This window comes from Lepidothrix coronata, unplaced genomic scaffold, assembly GCF_001604755.1.
Source record: "Lepidothrix coronata isolate B3197 unplaced genomic scaffold, Lepidothrix_coronata-1.0 Scaffold158, whole genome shotgun sequence".
NCBI classification, from domain to species: domain Eukaryota; kingdom Metazoa; phylum Chordata; class Aves; order Passeriformes; family Pipridae; genus Lepidothrix; species Lepidothrix coronata.
The window spans coordinates 1,411,991-1,438,196 of NW_016690338.1; the positions used below are offsets into that span (position 1 = coordinate 1,411,991).

Sequence of the window (26,206 nt, forward strand, 5' to 3'; positions counted from 1 at the left end):
TCTGCTTAAGAGCAGGAAGCATTTCTGTGCTCATAAAAGAAAGTGGATGCTGAGCAAAGGTAATTTGAAAATTATTGCTCTGATTACCAAACTGCAATGCCAGTAAAGAATGTGGCATCATAAATGGAGTAAATAATTTGCATCCAATTTCCACATTTTATTCTGTCTGGAATCTGAAGTGCTGCATTCCAGCCAGTTTCTGGAGCTCAGCCCCGGGGGAAGATCAAGGTTTGCTGATTGTGTTTAACTCCTGAAAGCAAAAATCAAAGAGAACAGTCCCATCAACTTCCTACCACCAGGGGTAGAGAGGGCTCCCCTTTCAACCGTTTCAGTGCCAAATTAAATCCTCCTTTAATCCTAGAACCAAATCCCTTGAGCTTTAGCCCTGCTTTTATCCCTGATCACCCCCCCCCCCCAGACTTCAGAGCCTGGAAGACAAGACCCCTGGGCTGTATCCTGCTCTGACAGGGCAGGTCAGACAAGCATGGCTGGCAGGACCCTGCCATCCTAAGTGCTTCCTGCTGGGATACTCATCTGCGCGTGGGGTCAGTGGCACTGTGAACTATTTATCCAAACTGCATGTGGGACGTGTGTGTGGGTTTTACTTCTCCTACAGGGAAGTGCAGCAAAGCCTCCAGAGTGCTGACATGGCCCCGCACCTGCATTATCCCAAGAGATTTGCTGTGGGGATGCAGGTTAATGGTTCTCTCCCTGATTTCCCAGATGACTGGCAGCTTGGGAAGGCCCGGGGTCACAGCTGATGGCAGTCCGTGGCTCACTCTGCTCTGGCCCCCACTCAGGGTGTTTTGGGGCTGACTGGATTTGTGTCACTACTTGCCATCAATTTACCACTTGGCTTGCCCCAAATGCTGTCACAGCTGCTTGTGCCTCACATCTCTGAGTTACCCATGTGGAACAGTCTCTGAGTTCCCAGCTCTGAGCTCCGTGTGTACCTGCAAGCAGTTCCATGGGAACGAGCAGACAGGATTGCTTTTATCCTGTTGTGCCCATCGTGGTTATTCCTCAAAAGCTGGGGCTGCTTTCCTGAGTTTATAGGGATGTGAATGCAGGCCACCACTGTGTGTTCCCTCAGTGTTGTCTCACAGGACACGTGGTTACCCTGGATCAGTGGGATTACGTTAGGATGGGTGTGTTGTTCAGCATTTCCCCCTAATCATGGCAGTCACTCCCTGCTCTAACAGCTGATGCTGCTTCTGTCCCAGGTGGGTCAGGATTTGCCCCTCCTCATCACTGCCAACATATCCAATGCACTGTCACGTGGTTTCTCTCTTTCCTGCAGCTAATGGGAATGCCACCGTAGGGCAGCTGCAGGAGAAGAGCCAGATTCATCTCCAAAACCTCCTTCTCCTGGCTTCTGCTTGTCCAGTGTTTTTTCAGAGTGATCTGTTGGAAGTGATTCATAGTCACCTCTTGTCAGGATGGACCCACATTTTGGACCCACGCTGGTCCCATGTATGGCTGAACCAAGTTTCCAGCAGCTGATACATTGTACACACCTTGAAAATTATTAATGACAGGTCAAATCTTCAGCATCCTTTAGCCTGGGTATGCTAATGAAGATTCCCTTTGGAAAGCACACTCTCAGCTGCTTCTGCTGGTCAGAACTTTTTATAGACAAAATAATCTACTTCATGGAATCACAGAATCCCAGAATGGCTGGGATTGGAAGGGACCTTAAGGATCATCTCATTCCAACCCCCCTGCCACAGGCAGGGACACCTTCCACTAGACCAGGTTGCTCAGAGCCCCATCCAACCTGGCCTTGAACACTCCCAGGGATGGGGCAGCCACAACTTCTCTGGGCAACCTGTGCCAGGGCCTTACCACTCTCCCAGGAGAGAATTTCTCCCTAATATCCATTCTAAACCTACTGTCTGTCAGTTTGAAGCCATTCCCCCTTGTCCTGTCACTCCAGACCCTTGGAAATTGTCAGGTGAAATCTGTGAGCTCTTTGTTTCAGCTGTAGAGAAAACCTCTTTTCGGCATCCCATGTAGGTGTTTCTTGTGCTCTCAGTTTCCAGCTTACAATGACAAAGGAACAAAACAAAAGGCTTTCTGTTCTCAGATAGTTTCAGAATCAGGTGAAGTGCTGTATTTCTTGCAGTTACATCACTTACACTGACGTTGCCCTTGAGGACAGTATTACCTCACACACAACAAGAGAACGTCTGTGCTCTGAAATGTCAGGGCTCATGAGACAAGAACTGCTCTGTATTAAGTGCTGGGGTAGCTTTCCACAGTTTTCTCTCTCCTTTGATCTTTTATTGGTACAGAGTGACCCATCATCCTTGCCCAGGCTTCCTCAATACAGTGGTCGGTTTTTATTTTAACGCATTTTTCATCCACAGCAAGTGGAGCAGCCCAGGTAAAACTGCTTTGACACCAGCACTCTCCTGCATGTTTGCAGAGCCATCTCCCCCTTGGCACATCCTTGTTTAACAAATATCTCCATCTTTGTGGCTCTGTTTTGCCTCCCCCTTGTTTGTATTGCCTTCCTCTGGTGCAGGTTCATGAGGGCAGCACTTGCCTTGCTGTTCCTGCCTTCCCCTCACCACAGGGCTCTTGACTTTGCGCTGCAGAAGCAGCACCTCCTTAGGCCACTGCTCCAGAGGGGGAACACAGCTGCCATCTGATTCCCCAGTTAATCCATAGGCCCCCAACTAGTTGCCTTTACACAGCAGGCGGCACAGCCTAAGTGTAGGAAAACAGCTTGTGTCAATTCACAGAACAGTAATGAGAATAACCAGCCATTAACACATCACATCACATAACAAATGCTGGAGAGCACATCCGATGGCTCAGAATAATTTCTGAGGGCTGTTTAGTTGGTTTTTTTATTATTATTTTACTTCCCAGCCACTTCTGCACAGCTTATCTTCGTAGGAAGGGGCTTTTCTTAGGATTATAGATCAAATAAAAATCTATGTATGCTGAGTTACAGTAGCTGGGGTTACAATTCTAGACTTACCCATTCAAACTGTTTTCTGCCAAGGCCGTGTTTCACTCTGCAGGTCAAGGACTTCATGGCCGGCTGGGGGGAGTGTGAAGAGAGCAGAACTCCCCAAATCCAAGCACTTTCACAACCAGGCTCAGGACTGGGTGAAAAGAGGCAGGAAACACACTGGTGAAGTGGGCCAGGATGCCCTGATGTGCTGCTTTCCTTACTCAGCTTACATGGGAATTCTGTAAGTAAAAATGCTTTGACATTAGTCCTTCCTACAGCCACAGAGAAACAAAAGAAAGACATTTGGAAATAAACCACTTGGAGCTAAAACTTTGGGAATAGCAAGTGGAGGAGTTTTCTGAACTTGGGTTTGATATTTCCTTGCCAGTCTCAAAGCTCTCCCCAATCACTTCGTGTGTCTGTGTGACACCCCTCCACAGTAGAGACTGGCAGCTGCTGAAGAGCACTTCTCTTTGGTGTGGGAAACAGCAGGGAATCAGTACAAATGCGGGAAATGAGGAATGCTGAGTGCTTTTTAGTTGGGCAGTGGTGAGAAGGGAATCTGTTAATGCCATTGTGAGCTGGGATTTGACTTTCCTCTTCCAGATGAAGCTCCCATGGGATTTTCATACTCAGTTCCCAGTCTTGCTCAAGTGGGTGAGAACCTTATTGTTTTTCTTTTCAATGTACTCCTGTGGCTCTACAGCTCCAGTAATTCCCTTGGACACCAGGGAGCTGCAATGGCATTGCCATGATGAACTGTCCAGCGGGAATCTCGGTCAAACCTTCAGCTCCCTGGAGTCAGCTCAGTTGTATTCCAGCCGTGGGATGCTCTTTCCTGCCAATTTTGAACGTCACTCAAAAGAAGCACATGCCCACAGTTTGATTCTCTCCCCTGTTCAATGGCTTGATTATCTTGGCATCATCAAGGAGTTGACAGCAGCTGCCTCATTGAGTTCCACCAGATGGGCTGGCACAGGCTTCAAACCTGGATGCTCATTTATTTTCGTTACACAAGCTGCATATGTTTATTTTTGGTGTGGTTGTTGCAAAGCTGGTGGAATTGTTTGGGAGGCTCCAGGTTACCTTCAGCATGTTTGGATCCAGGCCCACAGGAATGTTCACTCCTTTTTGCTTGGAAGAGTGAGATATATCAGGCTTTGCTCCCCGAGATAAAAGCTGAGCTGGAAAAGAGGGATGGCTGGAAAGGCAAACAGAGGGAACATTTTTTCTACCAATAAAAGCCATATTTTGCAATACTAGTGGATTTATAAAGCGTGTTCATTGCATGGAAAGGGAGCAAAAGCCTTTCCTATTGAGAACTCCCCAGATGAAAAACCTGCTGGCAAGTTTCAGTTATCACTGAAGTGAAAATACCCTCTGTTTTTTATAAAAGTTATTTCTCCTCCTGACAAGAGCTGATCCTCAAATGAAAAATAACAGAGCAAGAAAAACTCTTTATGAAAAGCACAGGATAAGTGTCCCATGAAATCTGAGACTTTCAATTAGTCCACATCAGGTCTTCAAGGAGCAGAGGATATCAATGAACAAGGAGAACATTTCCTTTCCTGTGTCTCTGTCTTCCAACACAATGTCTGTCCAGTGGATACTGCAGGATCCTTCCAGAAGGAAAACCTTGTCCATGGTTCACACTGTATCTCACAAGGAAGTGGCATTTCTTGTAAGTGGCAACAATAACAGCAATTCAGAGACAAGAACAGCAATTCAGAAACAATCCCCTATTTGAGCTGGTTTAAAAGATAATATTTGTACGGTAGGTAGAATAACAAATAAAGATCTCCAAAGTTCTGGTAAGGAGGGAAGGGGGAGGGAGGGGTGTTTGAGTAACCTGTTGTCAGCTGGGTCTCTGCATTTAAGGAAAATTCTGGAAAGAATGGATATTGTTTGTAAGGCCAGTGCAAATCCTCCATCAAAAATAGTTCAGTTTAGACCTGAAGAAAGTTCTGTCAGAGTTACTGTGGTCCTGGAGACCTGAGGGCCTTAATACTTTAGCAAAGCCCTTTTTGCACTCATCAGACAGCAACAGCCACTTTTAATTCTTCAGGGAATTAAAACCAGAACACCCAGAGGTGTCAAGCTGCAGTATCTCTCCTCCCTGGGGACTGCAGCCTTCCAGGACACCACTGGGAATAGGGAAAGAAAGGCAGAGAAAAGTCAAATAATTTGTCCAGTGGGAACAAAACGTGCCATTTTATGAAGGCTTGCTCACCTTAAACTGGCACGTTAAACCCGGGATCACCTCCTTCCTTGGTTCCAGCCCTGCGCACTCTCCATGCCCAGGAGTCCTGTAATGAACTGTGGCTCATTTCCTTTTGTCTTTGCTGCTCTCATGGCCCTTTACAGTGCAGGATTTCATATTTCATTGCATTTATCTTCCTAGTAGCACAATAAAATAGGGAAGTGCTGATATCCAGAGCTTACAGGGAGGTAACTGGGACACAGGGACTGGGCTGCAGCCAAAGCACCATGGATGGAGGGGATTCTGCCCCTCTAGCCCTGCAGTGCTGCATCCAACTCTGGTTCCTCAGCACAGGAAGGACATAGAGCTGTTGGAGCAGGTCCAGAGAAGAGACACCAAGATGATCAGAGGGATGGAGCAGCTCTGCTGTGAGGAAAGGCTGGGAGAATTGAGATTGTTCAGCCTGGAGAAGAGAAGGTCCAGGGAGACCTCACTGGACAGCAGCTCTGAAATGTCAGGGCTCCAGTACCTAAAAGAGCCTTGTAAGAAAGACAGGGACAAACATTCTATGTTCGTATTTAGGACAAAGGGTAATTGATTTTAAATGAAAATAGGGTTGATTTAGATTAGATACAAGGAAGAAATTGTTTTACAATGAGGGTGATGAAACACTGGAAGGGGTTGCCCAGAAAAGCTGTGGCTGCCCCATCCCTGGAAATGTTCAAGGTCAGGCTGGCTAGGGCTCTGAGCAACCTGGTCTGGTTGAAGATGTCTCTGCTCATGAGATTTCAAAGAGCAGGTTTTTTCCTGGGTTTGTGATTATGTGATTATGATTATAAACACACCAGAATATTACAACGTAGAATTATATGGAAGTAAAAAAAAAAAAAAAAAAAGGAAAAGCTTTTCCACTTCCCAGATGATTTGCTATTACTTTTATGTTCCCCACCCTCTTAAAGAGCCTTTGTGAGTTGTTTTGTTGCCTAATGCTCCTGCAGTAGCTCTCCCTTGAGGTTCTTATCTGTCAGCCAAAGCATTTTAGATAAGGTTTACTCCATACACCTGACTTTTCAAGTGCATCGTGCCTGCAAACCTGTGAATGAACATGGCCACTGCAACTGTGTTTCAGATGCAGCTGCATCAGCACCTCTTTTATTCTGTTTTCTGTATGAACTCAGGGTAATTTCTATCTTGTTCTAGTTTTCCTTCCTTTTCTTATGGTTTACATTTAAAAAATAAAGCAAGAGGAGACAGGGGACTCCACCTCACAAATGGGTCTGTAAGGAATATTTCTATTTCAAAAGGCTATTTTTAAAAGAAAATATGTTCTACATGAGAACTAACTTCAGTGACTGTCCCTTAGTCACACCATCTCCCCTAATATTTATGTAGGGCAATGTAAGTAGGCAAAGCATAAAACAAGGTGGGAAAGTTGATTTCCCTTCGTCCTTGACCAGTGTTTCAACTGCAGACCTCTGAGGAGCATTTCTGCTCTGGAGATAAGATTACACTATCTGAAAGGGAGGGAAAAAAGGAAAGCAACCAGTCTGAGTTATTAAAACATGAGAGTAGTTTAATTTCATCCTCTGCTGTCTGCTGACTCACTTTGACCTTGAACAAGGCCTCTTCATGTTTTCCTGGCTGTAAGAAAAGGGTAATAACATTTTCTGCTTCCTGGAAAAGGGTGTGAATGTAGCTCAACATTTCTAATGTATGGAAGGTACAGTGGGGGTACAAAATTGTTTTTCCATGTGCCACAACTAGGAAGAGTTATAACCACAATGTCTGTAATGCCAGAAGCTTCCACACAAGTGTCCCACCCAGGACGCTGCCTTTTTTACCCTCCTCTATAACTGCTTCTTTTTTCTTGGAAGACTGAATCAAAACAACTCAATTCCAAACAACAATTCAATCAAAACAATTCCAAGATTGGAGCTAGCAAAAACAGAAGTTTTTGTCCTCTTGCAAATATTTTGGTGATTTTGCTCAGAGAGATTCTGTCATCACAGTCTTATTTAAGGCAGTGTCATTTGGGTGTAAAAATGCTTTTTAGCATATATTACATTCAGTTACAAACCTTTGAGGAAAACAGCTGCTCACCAATGGAAAATCTTGGAAATGTCACTCCTGTTGTGCTTGAGCCTCTGATGAGGTTATATTTGAAATACTGAGCAAATAGCAGCAGTATTTCAGATATTCTGATATGAGGATTTAGGAAACTCCATAGACTTTGATTCCTGAGAAGGTTCTGAACCAGCTGTTAAAAAATAACTTTGTAAGTACCTCAATGATTACAAACCGATGGAAGAAACAGCGCACAAGGATTGCTGGAATGGATCATGTCCAGCCGCTTGAATTTCTGCCTTTGGCTGGTTAAGTAGCATTTTTTGTCTCCTAACACCTAAATGTGAAGACAGTGAAGCCCTGGAACAAACTGCCTGTGATGCCAATGAAATCTCCTGTTGGACATTTTTAAGGAAAAAGTGAGACAAACACCTTTTGAAGATTTCTAGGTATGGTTCACTAGAGTCTCTTTTCATCCTCTCACGTTTCTGGTGCTCTGTGATCCCCACTACAGAGCTCAAGCCAGGTCTGTGTCAATAATCAGACGCTGCTGAGGAAGAGAAGAGCTTTGTTGTGACAATAAAACCCTCCTTACATAGCAATTGTTCCACTTTCTGAAGCAGAGGTGAACTCCCAGCTGGAGCCCTTTATCTGCTGGAAGCAGTGAGTAGAAATAGTCCAGGGAAAAGCACAGAAAACCATCATAAGAGGAGTAGAAAAAGTGACTCACAAAAAGGAAGGTGAAGGCACTGGGTTGAAAAGGGAAGGCTGAGACATGGTGCAGCAGCTTGCAGGGGATTGACACAAATGGGGCAACAACTTCGGCCATCCATTTATGGATGGGCAAAAAAGAAGCAGGTTCACCTTCACCTAAAATATTTAGGCAGGATATTAGATAAGTCTCTCTGTCTGGAAGTGTGGCAACGAGTTAGGAATTACTACCCAGGGATATCGATTTCCTAAAGTGAAATTAAAAATGTCAGTGTGGTGCCCAGGTACTTTTAAGTGGCCTCAGTGCAGAATGTTGGATGAGATGATCTCCTTAGACTCCTCCGGGCCTGCCAGATCTGGGAATTTATCCTTGGCAAGCATTAATTTTGGCATGGGGGTGAAGTGTGGGGAAATGGAGCAAAAGAATATATCCGGGAAAATGACTCTGGGAATGAGTGTGAGCCCTTTCTGAGGCAAAGAAAACAACTATGTTGCAACATGTCACTGCCAGGGTGCTTTATAAACATAATTATTTATAAACATCATTATTTTGATGTTGTTTTTGCAACTCACACCCTTCCAGATCCCTATTAAGGCCTGAATTTGCTTACAAGGGCCAGGCCATGTTGTCACTTGCAGTGTTCGTATCCTGCTCTCATTCATGCTTAGGTAAGTCTCCCGAATTTTGGAGGACATCTCTTGGGTCAAAATGTGCTTTCAGAAAGAGAACATGAGTCACATGGGAGTTGCTGTTGGTCTGGCAATGTGGTGAAAAGTCTATTGGAAGCTCATTCCATTGACAGTTAAATACATTTCTGGAAATCCTCAGCCTGGATTTATTTCCAATTTGTTAAAGTCAACTGGTGAGGACTAGAATTGCTGCCAGAACAGACCTCAACATCAAAAGTCCTCTCATCCTCCATCAGCAGCTGCTTAATTGAGGCTGTAGAAAAAAACTCTGCTGCTTTCCCTCTGCTCAGTGGTGAAAAGAAACTGCCTTTGTACTTGAAAACCTGTGAAAAGTTGAAGTATTTGACTGTTAGATGGAAAATCATCCAGTGAATGTGAACCCAAAAATGATAGTTTCACTTGTTTCTACACAGAAATCCAAATGCAGTTGACACATGCTGTGCTCTGTCAAAGCCAAAGGAATTCCTCCCTTCCCTAGTTGGCTGGATCCTTGTTCTCTTTCTGAAAGGCAAATCTTTTAGTGACTTTTCATTTTATAATAATTTTTCTAGAGGAAAACTGATTTCATGCTGTATTACTGGAGCAGTTGGCAGATAGAGATAATGAGCCTCACCTTCCCATTCCTTAGCAGGGAATTTGTTGGGAAAACAGCCCTGCTGTGGCTGCCCCATCACTGGAAATGTTCAAGGCCAGGCTGGATGGGGCTCTGAGCAACCTGGGATAGTGGGAGATGTCCCTGGGTTGGACTAAGTGACCTTTAGGGTCCTTTCCAACCCAGGCCATGCTTTGATGAAGATTCCATGAGGATGGTGAAGGCAGCAAAGGTGTTGGATCACCCAGGGAAGCCTTGTGGAGCAGGGCCATGGGTATGAACACATTTACCCTACATGTCACTGGGAAAGGCTGTCCTGAGCTCTCCAGGGTGGAACAGCTGCCTCAGCCACGAACTCCAGCATTTCCAGCCCTGAGCCACTTCCTGCCCACTCTGGGGCCACACACTGGATTTCCCACCCCTGTGGAAGAGCTGAAGTGGGGAAGGAGGACAGTTGAGTGGGAGAGAAATATCAGGGAGCTTCCATACTTTGGGAAATTAAAAAAATTATGTTCCCAGCCCCCTCCTGGGTTTGCCCTGCTTGGAGAGCCATGGGATGGGATGGATTTGCAGTGTTCCTTGGTGCATGGGTTTATCTCCAAGCCTGAGATCACAACACTGCATTTGCCTCTCACTCAGGCTTAAATGTACAGGGGATTAAGGCTTTGATTCAGGGAAACATTTCAACAAGAAGTCTTGTCTTTAACAGCAAAACACTTCAAGGGCTATGCAGAATCTCTCATAACCCCTCTGCTTTGATACTGTAAAATCTCTGTCAGGAAAGACAGGTTTCTAAATGCCTTTAACTGCTCTACCTTGTGCTGTTAGAACAAAGGAATGAGCAAAAAATGCTGTTGGAAGGGAAATTAAAAGAATATGGCACTTATCAGGAACATTTAAAATACATTTAAATATGGAAAGCTGTGGCGTGTTCCTTGATCAGTCACTAGAAATCTGAAATTCCCATGAAATGCTGATGGGTTTTTGCTTTAGGGAAGACACAGAATTCTACCCTCCTAATGGCATGGTCTGACCTACAATCACAGCACCTTTACTCTGAACACTTCCCATAAACAGCTTTACCAGAGCTTGGCTTTCCCCCTTTTCACTTGTTTCTTAAACTCATTCTGTAGTTTTGAAACTTTGGGTCTTCCTACTTTGCTACTCAAATCTCATTAGACACAACCTTATATAAGTGAGGGATGAGCTCATCCTTCCCTTTGATAGAGGAAGGCATAAACCAAACCAATTTGGTACATAAGGCAGGCAAAATAAAATATATGACTTAGAGTAGCACTAAGCGTAGGAACTAATATGGAACACAACAAATTCTCTTCTAGAATTTTTTAGATCAAGAGCAGATCTCTTTCTCAAACTAGGCTTTAACCAAAAATTGCATTGCTGAAGGAAATGGGATGAATTTTAGTCGCCTCTGTTCTGGAGAGGTCAGATAAGATGATCCTAATGGCCTTTTCCAGCTTTAGGATTGCTGAGTGCTCTATTAAACAAGCAAGTGAGTGAATTGTAAGTGCTCAATTATTTAAAATTAAAACTCCTTTGTGTAAAGTGTCACTGTATTTTCTCCTGCATTACCTGATGGAATTGTTCCTTCTCAAAGATAAACAAGGAAGCATGTCAGCTTTCCACAGGCTCTCAAAAATGAGTAATGCACCACTCAAAGAGGTCTTTTCTTCTGCTTATTTCTGGCACAACAATGATTAGGACCTCTTAAGGTATTTTTAGAGAAATCGCATTTTTATAAAGTACTCATTGTTTTCTGACAGCAGAATTTACGGGCAGATAATAATTCCTCTGTGTGTGTTTCACTGACATCTTAAAAGTTTTCCTGTTGCTACAGGAGATGAGATAAGTAACATAATATTAATTTTGTATTCCATGAAGAAGCAAACATTTAAAATTCACCTATGGAGAGTGGATGACACAGTCACAGGTAGAGCTGGAACACACTCCCAAGGGGCATTTCACATTTCTACCTCCTCCTTTGAGCAGTTCCCTGAATAATCTACAAAATAGGAAGGAAAAAAAAAAAAGATAAAATACTGTTTGGACCAGCAATTGCAGTGTTTAAACATTCCAAAGGGAATTGTGACTCCATTCCAGCGGATGTGCCCCTCAGTGCCATGGTTTAGTTGACAAGGTGGTGATGGGTCACAGGTTGGACTCAGTGATCTTGGGGGTCTTTTCCAACCTCAATGATTCTGTGATTCTACTAAAAAAAAAAAAGGATCACTAGTTTGGATAATTTCTGTGATTCATTCTTTTTTTTTTGGCCACCCTTATTGCATTTTTACATTTAATCTGCCAGAGTTTACTGGCTCCTTTCTATTCTCTCCCTTTGGACATGCCTTCAACTTTTGAACTTCTTCCTACTGCCTTTCCTTGCTCTGCTGCCCAACAAAGCTTTCTCCAATCTTTTATCCTGCTAAAGGGCTGGAACCAGCCCACATTTAGGAAATGGTATCACAGATGACTAAGTCTGTTTGTCCTGGGCTGTGCATGGCAAACAAGGAAACAGGAGAGAAACTGGAGCTTGTCGTCTAGTTGCACCAAAATATTTTGGACTGGAAAAGCTTCCTTGAGGGGACAAGTTGGTTAAGTGGCTGATATTTTCTGGAAAATCAGACATAAACCTTTGTTACAGGTACAAGTCAGAGGGCAGCAGGAATAATGTCTGGAATAATGTCTGTGTGGGGAAGTCAGTTCAGTGTGTTATCAACCAGGGAAGGCAAATGGAAATAAATGACATTTATTGTATCTTTACAGTTTCCCAGAAGCACGGGAGCAGATTATGGAGTGATGGGAAGGGGCAGGTCCTACCAGAGAGAGTGACTGTGCATTTCTGTGCATAATAAACATGTGGCACATCCAAACCCACTGCTGTTTTGCCTCCTCTACCTCAGGGTAGAAGGAAGCCTTAAGATATGATCTCACCTGCAGACTCACAGTAAGATCACAGAAAGCTATCACATTCAATCTCAATATTCTTCCTAAAACTTCACATCCTGAAGGATCATGATGAAAAGCCCAAAGGTCTCAGAGTGCCTGTTGTGTGTGTGATAATTTTGTCTGGGAATGTGCCAGGAGAGCTGTAGAGCTATAGCAAACAAGTCTGCCCAGTTGCAGTGAAGGTACCTCACCCAAAATTCCTGCCTTATCCAGAACTCTTGTGTAGCAGTGACTTAGAGTGTATTTGTCTAAATGCAGGAAAAAGAGGAAAACTTACCAGAGAAGCCCAGTGTAATGTTAACCTGGACAGGCAGGTTTTGAGGGCGTCAGGTGATGAAATAACACACAAACACAGCCCCATTTCCTGACATTTTCAAAGCTGTTTGAGGGAATGTCAGCTTCAGTATTCCCTATGGAGCTGCCACCATGGGAGGAGCTGTCGGGTGTTCTCTCCAAAGGGGTTGGATGCACAGGGGTTCTTTTGCTCAGTCAATCTGAAATCTCCATGCCGCAGTTCCAAAGGGAATGAAAAACCATTCAAGTCAAGCTGAATATTTCCCTTGACTTCTAAGCATTCTTGGAAGCCTCATGTGAAACTAGGAAGGATCCCCTGTGGCACTGCTGTGATGGGAAGAGGTGCCCAGGTTTTCCTGGCTCCAAGGAATACGCAGAGCATCAGCTGAACTGGCTTGGGAAGACAGGATTGGGTGGGAATTGCTTGTTCAAGTGATATCAATAACTCTGGTGGCAGCTTGATACTGACTTTAAAAACAAAAAACTAAAATGAATGTACAACTGATAAACAGAGAAAGGGTTTAAAAGCCTGGGTGGGGTTTTACCCACGTGGCTGGGCTTAGTCAAGGATTCCTAGAAGGAAAAACACGAGGTCAAATGGCAGCTCAACCCCACTTTTGTCTCCCAGACAAGTGACAAATGGTGGCCTGGGAGGAAAATCACTTCCAACATATAGAGACTTTTCCACAGCTAATCTGAAACTTTACATTTAACTTGAATGCAGATGGAGTAGTGAATAATAATTTATGCCTCAGTGACTTTCCCATAACACAGCAATAACAAATAGGCACTAAAAACATCCTAGACATTGACAAAATACAGACTGTCCCTGTTCCTTTGTCGTACTTTTTGTCCCTAAATATAACTCAATATTGTGGCCATGATCTTTGCTTAATGGTGACCTTCAAGCTTCAAAACAAATTGGCTTTTTGGCTGTGTAAACATACACACAAGGGCTCTCTGCTTTCTAATAGCAGAGGGGAAAATTCATTCACTCCCCAGACTTTCTTGTTCAGAAATAATAAGAATAAAATATCAAATGTTTTGGCTTTATTGAGACATTTATGGGAAGTGTCAGAAACCCTGTTTTACCAGCTTTTCCCTGAAGGAGCAGTGGAATTGCATCTTTAGTAGACACATCTTTAATCCCAAATGTTTCCCCAAGGAGCTGTGTTCTGTTTATTCTCAGTTATTGCTCTTTTTTTCCAATGTAAACCATAGTATACAGCCTATGAATTAAGCGGCCCTGCCTCTTTTCCCATTTACCTATTTAACCTGTGGCAAAGACAGAATTATTAGAATTCAGGAATTTTTGGATCCTTGAAATGCCCCATTTCTTTCTGGGTCTTTTAATTCTCTTTCCTGTCCTTCCTTTGTCCTTCCCAGCCTCTTTTCCTGGTGTACTTTAAACCACTCCAGGATAGAAATCAATCCAGTGCTTTGACTATGAATAATATTGAAGAGGTTTTTGTTTCAAAGGTTTGAAACCCAGCAGTAACTAAGGCAAAGTGAAAATGTTTTCAGGAGGGACAGACAATTAGACTTTGCCAATGGAGTGTCTCTCCTTCCTCCCACAGGAAAAAATAAAAGCCTGCCATGACTTTTCCAAGATTTTTGGGTTTAATATGATTTTGTATTGGTATGATTAACAGTAAGCACTGGATGTTATTTGGGGTCAGCTCTACAGTGTATTTAGGAAGGGCTTGTAAGTTCAGAGGGGTCTGTAAGTCAAGAGGAAGTGTGAGGAAATATCTAAAGATGCACTGAAGGGCTTGAAGGGTGAAGTTCACTCCTGACGGGCTTTAGGGTCTCCTAAAGTAGAAGAGAGAGATTCAAGTACTTAAAGAGAGTTCCAACAAGCTTAGAAGTCCATGAATGGCTGGAATTATTCAGATGAAAGGATTTGATCATATTTCTAACTCTGAGAACACATTTTTTGCAAACATGAAACTTGGTGCCCATCAAGCTCCAATGTAAGTCTTTTTTTTAGAAAGGAGCTGACCAATTTCCTGGACAAAGCAATGTAGGTAGAGCAAGAACTGATGAGAAACTTAAAAGAAAATACAAGATTATGGTCCTTTTTCCATGAACCCCCATCATTTATATAATATCATCAGGTTTTAAATGATGACTCTTCATTCTATGTGATCGATCGTTCTCCAGACACAAAAAATACCTCATGAAACAGCATTTCAGAGGGTTTTTTCTCCCCATTTGATTCAACCCATGAAATGCTGGAAACCTGGTTCTCTCAAAGCTTATTCCCAGTCTGGAGCAGGCACAGGAATGTTTGTGTGATTCTGCAGGACGAACACTTGAGGGATCTGAGTTCCCTGGTGGAGGAAGTGACTAATTCAGTTTGACTTCAGTGCCAGTTACTCATATCCTGTGCGAAGACAAGTGGGAAGGGGGGAACACCCCTCCCCCCAGAAGTAGAGAAAGATCCAAGAAAAGGGGGAGAGAGTGGCAGGAAGGAGAAGCAGCGACAACCAGTGAAGCCTCAGGGACTAATGGTCCTCATTTTGTCCTTAGCTGGCACAACCCAGGGAAATTTGTCATAATTAAGGGAGCAGTAAATGATCCCTGATATTTGTAATTTCATTGGGTTTCTTTTAACAGTTCATCTTTCAGTCACACATAGAATAATATGAAAATATTAAATACAGCTGCAAGTTTGTGTTCCTAGGCAAACATTGTGAGTGTGGGTGGTGTCTGTGTACATATTTGTACACACAGAGATATAGGAGTGGCTTTGGATATTGAGGGATAAAGTTGCAAATCATTACTGCATGTATTACTCGAGTTATCAACCCTGACTTGCTTTTGCTTTAGAGATCAAATCCAGGAATACTTGACAAGAAGAGCCCCTGCTGTGTGCAGAAATTGTCACTTGGGAATCCAGAGAGCACTTTACCAGCCACATCCAGGCTTGCACAGAGCCCAGTCCAGGTACAGAAATGCTGGGTTTTAGAAATGCCAACAGCCATTGGTTCCCAGCAGAGGCAGATCAGGACATGCAGAACAATGGGATTGCTCTAACACACCAGGTCGTGCCCATATGGAAGTGCTGAATCAGGTCTAATGCACTGTGCTTAAACTGCTTCCTGCTAGGTTTTGGAAACCTTTACCATCAACAGAGATCGTGTTCCTAAGATATGAGTTCAAAATAGGGCGAGACAGGTTTATTTTTACATTGTGAAAAAGCCAGAGGTGCTTTAAAAAGTTCAGCAAACCGCCTGCCTGCCATCCAAGGAGAGCAGCAACGCCGCCTGGAAAATCCTGTGCTGAAATCACAGGGGGACAGAGCTTCCCAAGCATGTGTGAGAGCAGCTTTAAGTCACTGTCACCCCATCACCCACTGCACACACTGTGTGGGAGGGAACTGTAGGCCCATGGAAACCTGAACCTTATAAATACCTCTCATAAATAAGGATTTGTAAGAGAGGAAAAGAAATTAGGAAAGGGGTGAAGACAAAAATTATCTTCTTTCCCCTGTGAGTCTGTAAATAGGGTATGGCCCCAGGAAGGGTGGGACAAGCACATAAATCACTGCCCAGAAGCAGAGGGGACCAAATTCTCCTCCGTGTCCACACCCACACAGGTTCTTAGGTGGCAGATCATCAGCCTTAGGGGGAGAGGAATTTTTAAAGTATGATATGATGAGTTCAGTACCCAGTAACAAAAAACTGTGCACAATGTTCACCTTTTGTTTACTATTTTCTGTCCTATTTGGTTTTCTATTATCTGGCTAATTTTTATAATTAGCCACCGAACCTGGCTGTTCCTGACTCAGGTCTGTTACAGGAGGATTTAGGTCAAGCCAGCGCACCCTTAAGAGAGGCAGGAACTGTATCCCTTTGGATATCCGTGCCTGTGGAGTGAGTCTGAGAACTCCCTGAAGTCTCTCCAGGGGATTATTCCTCTCCCTGCTCAGCACCTGGAGCTATTTTTAACATTGATCTGCCAAAGGAGGTACCTACAAACCCATATGATAAGTAAACACAGACTGGGAATGATGTCAGCCTGAAAAAACCCCTTCCTACGGCCTCTCCAAAAGGACAGCAACGAAAATGTTGTGATTACTGAGCAGTGTCTGGTCAGCTTAACCTTTAACATAGGCTGAACTATTCGACCTTCTTCATAAAGGCAAACTTGTGGGCAGCTCGTGTGGGATGACATTTTCCTTGGGTGACATCACTCCACAATAATTTCATGAAACTACTGTGATGAAACTTGTACAAGAGAAGTGTTCTGGCCTTTCCAGACACCTGTGAGTCATCCCAGTCTGCTTTTTCTACCTCACAATAGAGACAGTGACAGAGATGGTGTTCTGAAAGCTGCAGCAGTGGCACAGGCACTGATACAAAGAGTGATTAAAGCACGTTGGTGGCATATTCTGGCTCTCTCAGCCTCTCAGACTACTTTTGTCCCCCAACTTGCTCCAATTTTACAAGATTTATTTATTATATATCTCAATCCTTTGCAATATTAAGGCATCCAAGCTTTAAAAACCCAGTTGTTTCCTGGTTTTTGGAGTATTTAACACCTGTCCCTCCAGGTGGGGTGTCAGTGCTGGGAGAGTTCTTGCAATAACAAAACACTGTGCACAATGTTCACCTTCTGTTTTTTATTACCTGTTCTTTGGTTATTTAGTTTAATTAGCCACCAAAACTGGCTGTTCCTGGCTCAGGTCTGTTACAGGAGGATTTAGGTCAAGCCAGTGCACCCTTAAGAGAGGCAGGAACTGTATCCCTTTGGATATCTGTGCCTGTGGAGTGAGTCTGAGAACTCCCTGAAGTCTCTCCAGGGGATTATTCCTCTCCCTGCTCAGCACCTGGAGCTATTTGACCTGGAGTTCCAGACTTCTGGAATGGTGAATCTTTGCATCCCTTTCCCAGTGTTACTCTGTGTGTTCATTTCTGCAGGGACTGGAAGCTGTGACTTTCCTCCTCCCCTCAGATATACTGACTCATACCAAGACACGAACCACATCCACGCGTTCCGAATCCATCTTTCTGGATTAGGGACAATTTGAGTGATTCCAGGCGAGGCGGAACATCTTTGAGAGAAAATACTGGCATGGAATTTAAAGTTTTACAGGCTTGTGTAAAACCAGGGTATCCCTTGCAAACTGTGAGCAAACATGACCACAAACAGTTTCAACAGAGACACTTTGTCCTCTAGAACTCCGCATTCTTCTGGACTCAAAGACTGACCTGAAGATATCGGGAAAGGACTGGGTGTTTTGGAAGAAAGGAATCCAGAACAAAGAAGGTTTAAGCGTAGGTTTAAGGAGGGTTAAAATGCCAGAACTTGCATTCTGGCAAGTGCCACAGCTGCTCTGTTGTGTCTGGGACAGCAGTTCCTGAGCACGTCAGGATCATGAATCATCTGTAAAAAAGAGAATTCCAAGTTCTGCAGTGCAGTGTCTCCTCACAAGCATTCCAGTGCAGTCCTGCACTCCATTTCTGGGAATCACTCCCTTTGACCTCAGTGGGGCAGTGCAATAAATCTCCAGGACAGACTGTGAACACCAAGGAGATTGGGATTTGTGTGTAGGTTAGGCTGGGATTAACGTGACAAGGACTAAACACAGGATGGAAAGGAAAGGGGCTGACACTGAGCAAACACATCACCACAGGGTGTTTGGTGCAGGTTTAAATCACACCACAAGGCTAAAGCTCCACAGCCGAAGAACCACAAATACTGGGGTACCACAGTTTTTTTTGTGCTGTTGCTCCATAGGATTCTTCCTGGTGGAGTTTCTCTGAAAGGAACGTTTTCCTTACATTTTACCCTTCAATTTACTGTGTATTCCACAGCCCAGCAAAGTCAAGACTTTATCAATATCCACTGTTACACAGCAGACAATTAAATATGACCTGGCCATAAATAACAGTTAAGGAATACTGGCTTTTTTTTTTTGTAAGGAATACAGTGCTTTTCTTAAATCATAAATACAACCTCATGACACAACCTGTGTGAAAAGAAAACGGATCCCTCGCTCCCCAGCTACACCTCAGGTTAAAACATCGTAATTCCTTCTCCTGGGAGAGAGGCTGGCAGGTATTAATTACTTGTAGTTGGTCAATTAGGGCCCAGGTGGCAGGAAGCACACAGGAGAGTGTGGCTCCATACTCATGGGGCTGCAGGAAAATACATGCAGAGGAATTAAGACAAGGAAGCTTGTTGGAGTCACAGGAAGGATCCCCCTTGTTGTGGGACAGCATAAGCCAGGGCAGGTGCCACTCTGTGCTCCCTGCCTGGCACACTGAGAGTCTCAGGACTTGTGTGGTGCCTGGAATGCCAGCTCTCCCTTGCCAAAGCAGCGAGGTTTGGGCTCTTGGGTGCCTGGAGCAAGCTGGAACATGTCACCCAGCTCCACTGGAGGCTCCTTTCCATGGCTGGTTCCCACAGTACAAATTAAAACAATGTAATTTTAACCAGTTACATAATTTTACATCCAGACTCGGTGCCTCTTGGGGACAGAGGGCCACATCCTGTATCCCTTAGGAATCCAGTTTAGGTGTGGCTTTTCTCCTTCACTGTAGTGTTTCCCTCCCATCATTTTACACTGTAAATCACACAGTAATTGCACTTTATTGTGCTTAGGACTGTTAGGATGCTTCCTAAGCTTAGTCCCATTGATATAGAGGATCTGCTTCCTCTCCATCAATCACCTTTGTCAGCAGCTGGATAACTCTGCTGGCTTTTTGACAGCAGAAGTTCGATAAATTTCTGCCCCCTCATTGCTCCACTGCGCAAGAGAAAGCTTTCTGACAGCAGCTCGTGGCCATTTTTCAAACACCTCCAAGTGAAAACCTCTATTGCCTAAGCTCTCCCTTCGTTCCCAGGGCCATTAAACTCCCAGGGTGCTCACTGGAACATGTGGAGAGGTTAATCTTGACTGCAGAATGTGAAAACTGCCCAGCTTTCAGAATTAATACCGGCTTAAGTAGAGTGTTTGACATGAGCACCCAAAATAAAATGGCAGCTGACTTTCAGCAAAACCCACCCTTTTCCTGGGGCCTCTGGAGAGGCAGCAGAGAGGGAACCTTATTTTTTCCTTTCAGAAAGTCACTCTTCATTAGGTTGTACATTATAGTTGTATACTGACATTTTTCCTTTAACATCCCCCTTCTTCAGCGCTGAACTAAGATTTGCCTCCCCATGTTTTTCCCAGTGGAAGGCACCAAGCAGCCAGGCTGCTCCACAAGCCCAGCAGGGTCTGGGTGCATGAGCCCTCTTCTTTGCGCTGTCAGCTTCCAAGGTGTTGTCCTTTTTAGGAATATGGCTTCTCTTCCCTGTATGATGATTTGGGAAAATAATTAGGATTTTTCTCTCACACTTAAAGTGCAGTCACTTGCTTTCCCACACAACCATAGGCTGGAGTATGTTGATTCCTGAAAATGGGCTGCTATTCCAATCTTCTCTTTTTAAGTGGGCAGGGTGGGGGGAGGATGGAAATTACACAGTCCCTCCTCAGCTACAAATTTCCACCCCACAAAATTAATTCATTTAGGCCTTCAGTGAAGCATTTAAGGCTAAAGAGGCTAAATCTGGTAATCTTTACAGTAAGTAAATAGCAAGCTAAAATAGCCAGTGGAAGAACTGTTTGTGCTGCTGGGTTAACACTTGAGTGTTGCTATAAACAGGAATTCAGAAGAAACATGGTGATGGTGTAAACACCTATAAAATAGGGAGTTCTTTGTGCTCAGAGCAAGAGGGGAATGTGTTTGGCTACTTAGTGCTGGCTGAGTACAGCAGCAGCAGGAACATAAAATTCCTGGTGTGCCTGTTTCCTACCAGGCTTTCCAAGAAACAAAAATAAACAGAAAACCTACACCTAAGTGTATACAAACAGCACGTAGCAATTGCCAAGCTCCACTCCTACAAAGCATGTCACACTCAAAACACTAAAACAGCCAGAAACTTCCTGAGGATAATTTCCACTGTGAATGCACCTAAAACACACAGTTTGACATGGCTGAAACATGAAAAAAAGTTTGCAAACTCTGTTTTCTGTGCTCTTTGTTGCTAGAATATGGGTTACAGGGGAAAAAAATTAGTTATCTGTTCTTAAGTCAATGAAAGCAATTCCAACTTGCTTCTGTAGATCTGAAAGAATAAGCCAGAATAAAACTTTTGCTCTGGTTTGGTGCCTGAAAATTGGGCTCTCATTATTTCTTACATAAGGCTCCATAACAAGCTATATAAAACACAAATGCAATTCCCTTCTTCAGAGGAGTCTGCCTTTGTCTACCAGTGAGTCAGCATCATGTGACAGATCAATTTTCTCCAAGTGTAGGATGTGGATTTTGCATATCACACCCTCCAAGGGCACCTGTTGGAAACTTGGGTCGCCCCAGCGTGGAATTTCACACCATACGTAAGGTCGGCTCCGTGGCCTCCCAACACATCAACAGGAATGAGGTGACACCAGATACCCAAGTTTTCTGTCCTCCAGACTTGCCTTTTGATAATGGGGACACAACATTCCTTAAAAATCTCTTGGTTCTCTTGGAAACCCTGCATGTGTCCAACATCCACAGGATCCCTCAGGTCAGAGGGGACCTCAGGAGGTATGTGGAGTTCAACCTCCTGCACAAAGGTGGCTCAGCTGGGAGGTCGGCTGAGGTTGGTCAGAGCTTTAAGCAGCCAAGTCTTGAAAAGCCTCCCAGGATTTCCAGCTTCTCTGGGGACACTGTGTTCCAAAATTTAATTGTGAAGAGCCTGGCCCTGTCTTTTTATAAACCCCCCCAGGTGTGGGCAGGCTGCTGTCAGTGCCCCATCTGCAATAATAATCCAAGATTAATTTCATAAAGCAAAAAGCTAAAATAACACTAATGCACTTTTGTCCAAAAACAAGTGCACAAACTCCTCTGTATTCCTGTCTCTGGAAAAGAGAGCAGCTGCTGCGAGGTGTTGCTTTCCTCCGAGCACGGCTGTTTATAGTAAAGAATACAAGGCTTTGATCAGCCACTTACATTTCCTAAATTGATTCCAACATCTTTGCCAGTGGGCTCTATGGATTCCCAGCATGAGATGCTCCTGCTCATTTGAAGTAGTTGAGATTGTTTTCAATGGAATTTTCCATTATGCTCTGCACTGTCTTCCTTCAAAGCACAGTTTGCTCACTGGGCAGGACTCCTTGTCCAACAGAATGTGCACGAGCTCTGCTCAATACTTCTGTTTTCTTCTCATGATGTTTTACCTCCATCTATTCTCTTGTCTCTTCCCCCCCTATAGTGCTGCCTCCAGCTCTGGGGGCCCAGCACAGCAAGGTCATGGAGCTGCTAAAGCGAGTCCAGATGAGGGACACCAGGATGATCAGATGGATGGAGCAGCTCTGCTGTGAGGAAAGGCTGAGAAAGCTGGGGTGACCTAATTGTGGCCTTCCAGGACCTGAAGGAAGCCCACAGGAAAAGATAGAGAGACTATTTCCAAGGGCCTGGAGTGACAGGACAAGGGGCAATGGCTTCAAACTGACAGAGAGCAGGTTTAGATGGGATATTAGGGAGAAATTCTTCCCTGGGAGGGTGGGGAGGCCTTGGCACAGGTTGCCCAGAGAAGCTGTGGCTGCCCCATCCCTGGAAGTGTCCAAGGCCAGGATGGATGGGGCTCTGAGCAACCTGGGGATAGTGGAAGGTGTCCCTGCCCATGGCAGGGGGGTGGAACAAGGTGGTCTTTAAGGTCCCATTCCATTCTATGATTCCCCCTTTCTCTCTAATGCACTGAAAACAGGGGTGTTAAATGGCACAGACACAGTAATCCTGCCTGCCCTGCAACTCTCCCCCGAGCACCCCAAGGAAATCACCACCATCACACATTGCCTTTTACACAGACATGGTTAAACCCCAACAGCAGCAGCTGGACAAAGCAGCACATTAGGACAGAGGGCAAAGGGATCCACATCTCCAGGCCCCAAACCCATGCTTTGTCCATTAGGCAGCTGCAGCAAAGCAGTCATCCCCTTTTTCCTGTCAGAACCCAACAAAAGATCCCGATCTTACTGACTGAGCTGCAGACTGGGAAAGGGCAAATGAAGATTCACAATACCCACACAAGAACTACTGGGGTGGTGCACCTTACAGCACTACTCACTCATCAAAATACTACACTGCTTTTCGAGGAAAAAAGAGCAATTTTGGCTCTCTGACCTTATTGTGTTAGTTGTTTTTAACTGTATCACAAACATAATTGGCGACATTTACTTTAGTAGGCACAGGTAAAGTACTGAAAAACCAGTTACTAGGAAGCTTTAAAAAACCTCTTTAGAGCACTTTGGGGACAAGAGGAGTCCTGCTGCTCGTGATCCCAGCACTCACATGGCAGCCACTGCTCACATGGAAAAGCAACATTACATAAGGAGTTATTTTCCTCACTGCTAATTTCTTCCCAGTCATCCAGTGCTTCCTGATCCCTGTCTGCTTTAGAGGCACTCTCCAGCTGCCAGAGGATGCAGAATACCAGGAAAATGTGGCACAAGGAAGTGAGAGCCTATCAGTGGTAATAAGGGAGTCAAATGCCTATTTGAGTTACAAACAACAATAAACGCCAGTATCAGATATCTGCAGGTTTATTTCTTTGTAAATGAGATGCCAATTACTCTGCAAACATCAGAGTTTACTTTCCCTTTCGCTTGCTCTGTAAAGGGTGGTGAACCAGCCCATCAGTCACACCAATGTTTAATTACCATTCTTGTTAATTAAACCAGATGGCCACCACTGCATTCACAGCACCGTCCCCATGGAACTCTGGCAAATTCAAGTGTGTCTGCGTGAGCCTTACAAAAAGCATACCATAACCATACAAGTTTGGAACAGAAAGCTCAGAAATTCATATTTTCAGGCAAGGAAACATCCATCAATATACCCAATTCCAGAGCAGCACCACTGATCCCGTAGGAGAAGCGTTTCCCACACAGAACCTGCAGTCTGAGCTTTGACAAAGCAGAGTCCCACGGGCTGCTGCTGCATTCCCGGTGGATCCAGAGGTGTTCCCGAGGCGGTCTGGCAGGGCCACGCTGCCCTCTGGCGCTAGGATTCGGGAAGGGGCTGGCTGGGGGTGCCGCTCCTGGTTTTCAGCTGTGACTGTGCGATATCCGCCAGGGCGCTCTGGATCTTCTCCAGCAGCACATCCCCACGGTAAACCACCTCCTCCAGCCGGGCAGCCGCCTCGTGGTTCTCCTCTTCCAACCGATAGAGACTTGCAGCCTTGGAAAAACAAGGGGGAAAAGTAAGGATTTGCAGTAGGACACTGACGTGACTTTGCTGCTCAAGGAACAGCTCCCAGGGAAAGAAAGATTATCTTTTAGTGCTTGAATTACACACTAACGACTTCAAAGCAGCTTGTGAGGCCTGGCAGCCTAAAACTGTGCAAATCCACATGGAATAAACACCAAAAAAACCTAAATGGAAATGTTAGCTGCTTCATATCATCACTTGGTTCAGTACAGCCTTTCTGATGAGGAGTATTTATCCCCTTCCCCACTCCCTCACTGAAAGGTGCTCAGCAAGATGGCAGCACAACTTCCTTAAACCTTTCATTAAGTAGCACATTTCACATGGAACTGTATTATTAAATAGCATATTTCACATGGAACTGTATTATTAAATAGCATATTTCACATGGAACTGTATTATTCAACCTTTCTTTCTTCAAGATTCTGTTTCAGAACCAAACCGCTTTTGACTTAGACAAAATGTAGTGAAATAAAACATTTTAGCTTCAAAGTATTTTAATACTTTAAAATATCTAGCAAATTTAAAATGGCTAAAACTTGTTCTAACTGGATATCAGAAAAGGCAAAACTAAATACTTTCAAATTGGTATTTTTTTCCAAGTAGTTTTGCAGATCTTTAAAAAGCCAGGCTTAAATGAAGTGGCAAATTCTTATCCACAAATTCACCTCCTATTCTACAACACTGATGTCTTTAATGAAGGTTAATACAGGAGTGAAGGACTTGAGAGCTACTGGAGGAGCTTATCATTTAAGACAAGCCTCAGATATGAAACACAAACCAAGACAATCTTAGTATAAAAAAAATAAAAATAGTTCTGCCAAGTATTTATCTACCACATTTTAGAGCGTTTCAAGCACCTTCAAAACTGTTTCTTTGAAAAATGTCAGAATATTTATCTTTAGTACTGCACCAAACTAAGCAGCAGAAAATACAAATCAAAACTGGAATCAGTAAGTAATAGAATCCAAGCTAACTTATCCCAAAACAAAAGAGATGGGAATTCTTGTGACATGAAATTCTGCATTAGCAGAGCAAGAAACTGTTCAAGTGTCACCCTCTAAGGAAAGCATATCCCTACTGGATAACCAGCTTCTCCTTCTGGAAAATCCTGCTTTTCCTGTCACTTGGATCAGACCCTGCTCAATCATGGGAGAAGCCTGTAATCTGTCTGCAGCAGGAATTCCACCTTCAGCTATTAAAAATGCAGTTCCATGAAATGATGCTGGTGTTAACGAGCCCAATTAGTATGTTGAGCAATTATTGTGACTAGGAACATCTCCAAATTTCACCTCCCCTGTTTAAAACCAAATGTGATGCCACTGTCAAGTCATTTCTGTTTGGTGTAAAGCTTTCGGGTGATCATCAGGGTTGTCAGAGAAACAGCACTCTGCATCCCTGCTGCATTCTAAAAAGAAAATACTTGATGTAAACAGTCAAAAAGGAAATAAGAATATGCTGTTTAACAGGCAAAATCTGTAGGAATAACAGAAAAAAAATTACCACAATAAAACCCAAGTTTGGCTGGTCCAAAGGAGGACTGAAAAGTGAAAGAATTGTTTTGTGACAAAGCTTAAAGGATAACCAGCAAACCCTTTAACAACCAGAAACATTGTAGAAGAACAAAAGGTTTCTGTAAGGTGTGGGCTCTGCAGCTACAAAATGAAATGTGTTCCTAATGAGCAAGAGAAACATGAAACATTATCCAAAGGGAAAAAAAAACCAAAACAACCCCCACGGCATAAGTATTGTTGCATCTGTTCTATTAATATTTGAACAGCTGAGGTGAGCAGTTTCCAGTATTGTGACAGAATGTTAAAAAAAAATGCTTTTAACAGAAAACTAAGTTTATAATATTCTCACTGAGTATAACCTTATTTAGAACTAGATGCAAGTGCAGTACTTGCACTAAGCCTACGAAGCTCTCACAGGCCACTCTCATGAAAAAGTCAGGCTTGTATTGAAATCCTTTTTCAAGATTACATGGCCTAGAGTCTAAAAAATGTGTTTAAAACAGGAAAAAAGGCAGAAGTTTGCCTTGGGGAATGTTCTGGTATTTTAATTAGGAACACTCTTACCTGTAGAGCTGCTGTGGATTCCTCGCTGGGCAGGGAGTCTATGAGCACATCGATGTCCTTGGCAGTGCGGGCGATCAGGGCTGCAAACAGCTGGGCATACTCTAGGAAACACGGAGGGGAAGGCAGGGAATTACTGGGAATCAGCACAGCTCTACACACACAGCACAGGAAAGGCTAGACTGAAGGATGCAGGTCTTAAAAATTTTATCCTGGATGAAGGAAACAGCAGGGCCACCACCGAGGGGAACTCCAACATACTGGAGTCATGGAATCACAGTGGTTTGAATTTGGGTTGGAAGGGACCTTAAAGATCATCCAGTTCCACCCCCCTGCCATGGGCAGGGACACCTTCCACTATCCCCAGGTTGCTCAGAGCCCCATCCAACCTGGCCTTGGACACTT

The 26,206-nt window shown here is 44.0% G+C and overlaps 1 protein-coding gene across 1 annotated transcript; it reads right to left on the minus strand.

The window, feature by feature from the left end:
* Positions 1 to 23,046: 23,046 nt before the first annotated feature.
* On the minus strand, positions 23,047 to 26,071 carry MED21 (mediator complex subunit 21). Its single transcript, XM_017829055.1, has 3 exons — positions 26,063 to 26,071; positions 25,805 to 25,978; positions 23,047 to 23,699 (listed from the first exon to the last, which is right to left on the minus strand). The coding sequence occupies exons 1-3, from the start codon at positions 26,069 to 26,071 to the stop codon at positions 23,523 to 23,525; spliced, it is 360 nt and encodes a 119-aa protein (XP_017684544.1). The 3' UTR covers positions 23,047 to 23,522.
* Positions 26,072 to 26,206: the final 135 nt, after the last annotated feature.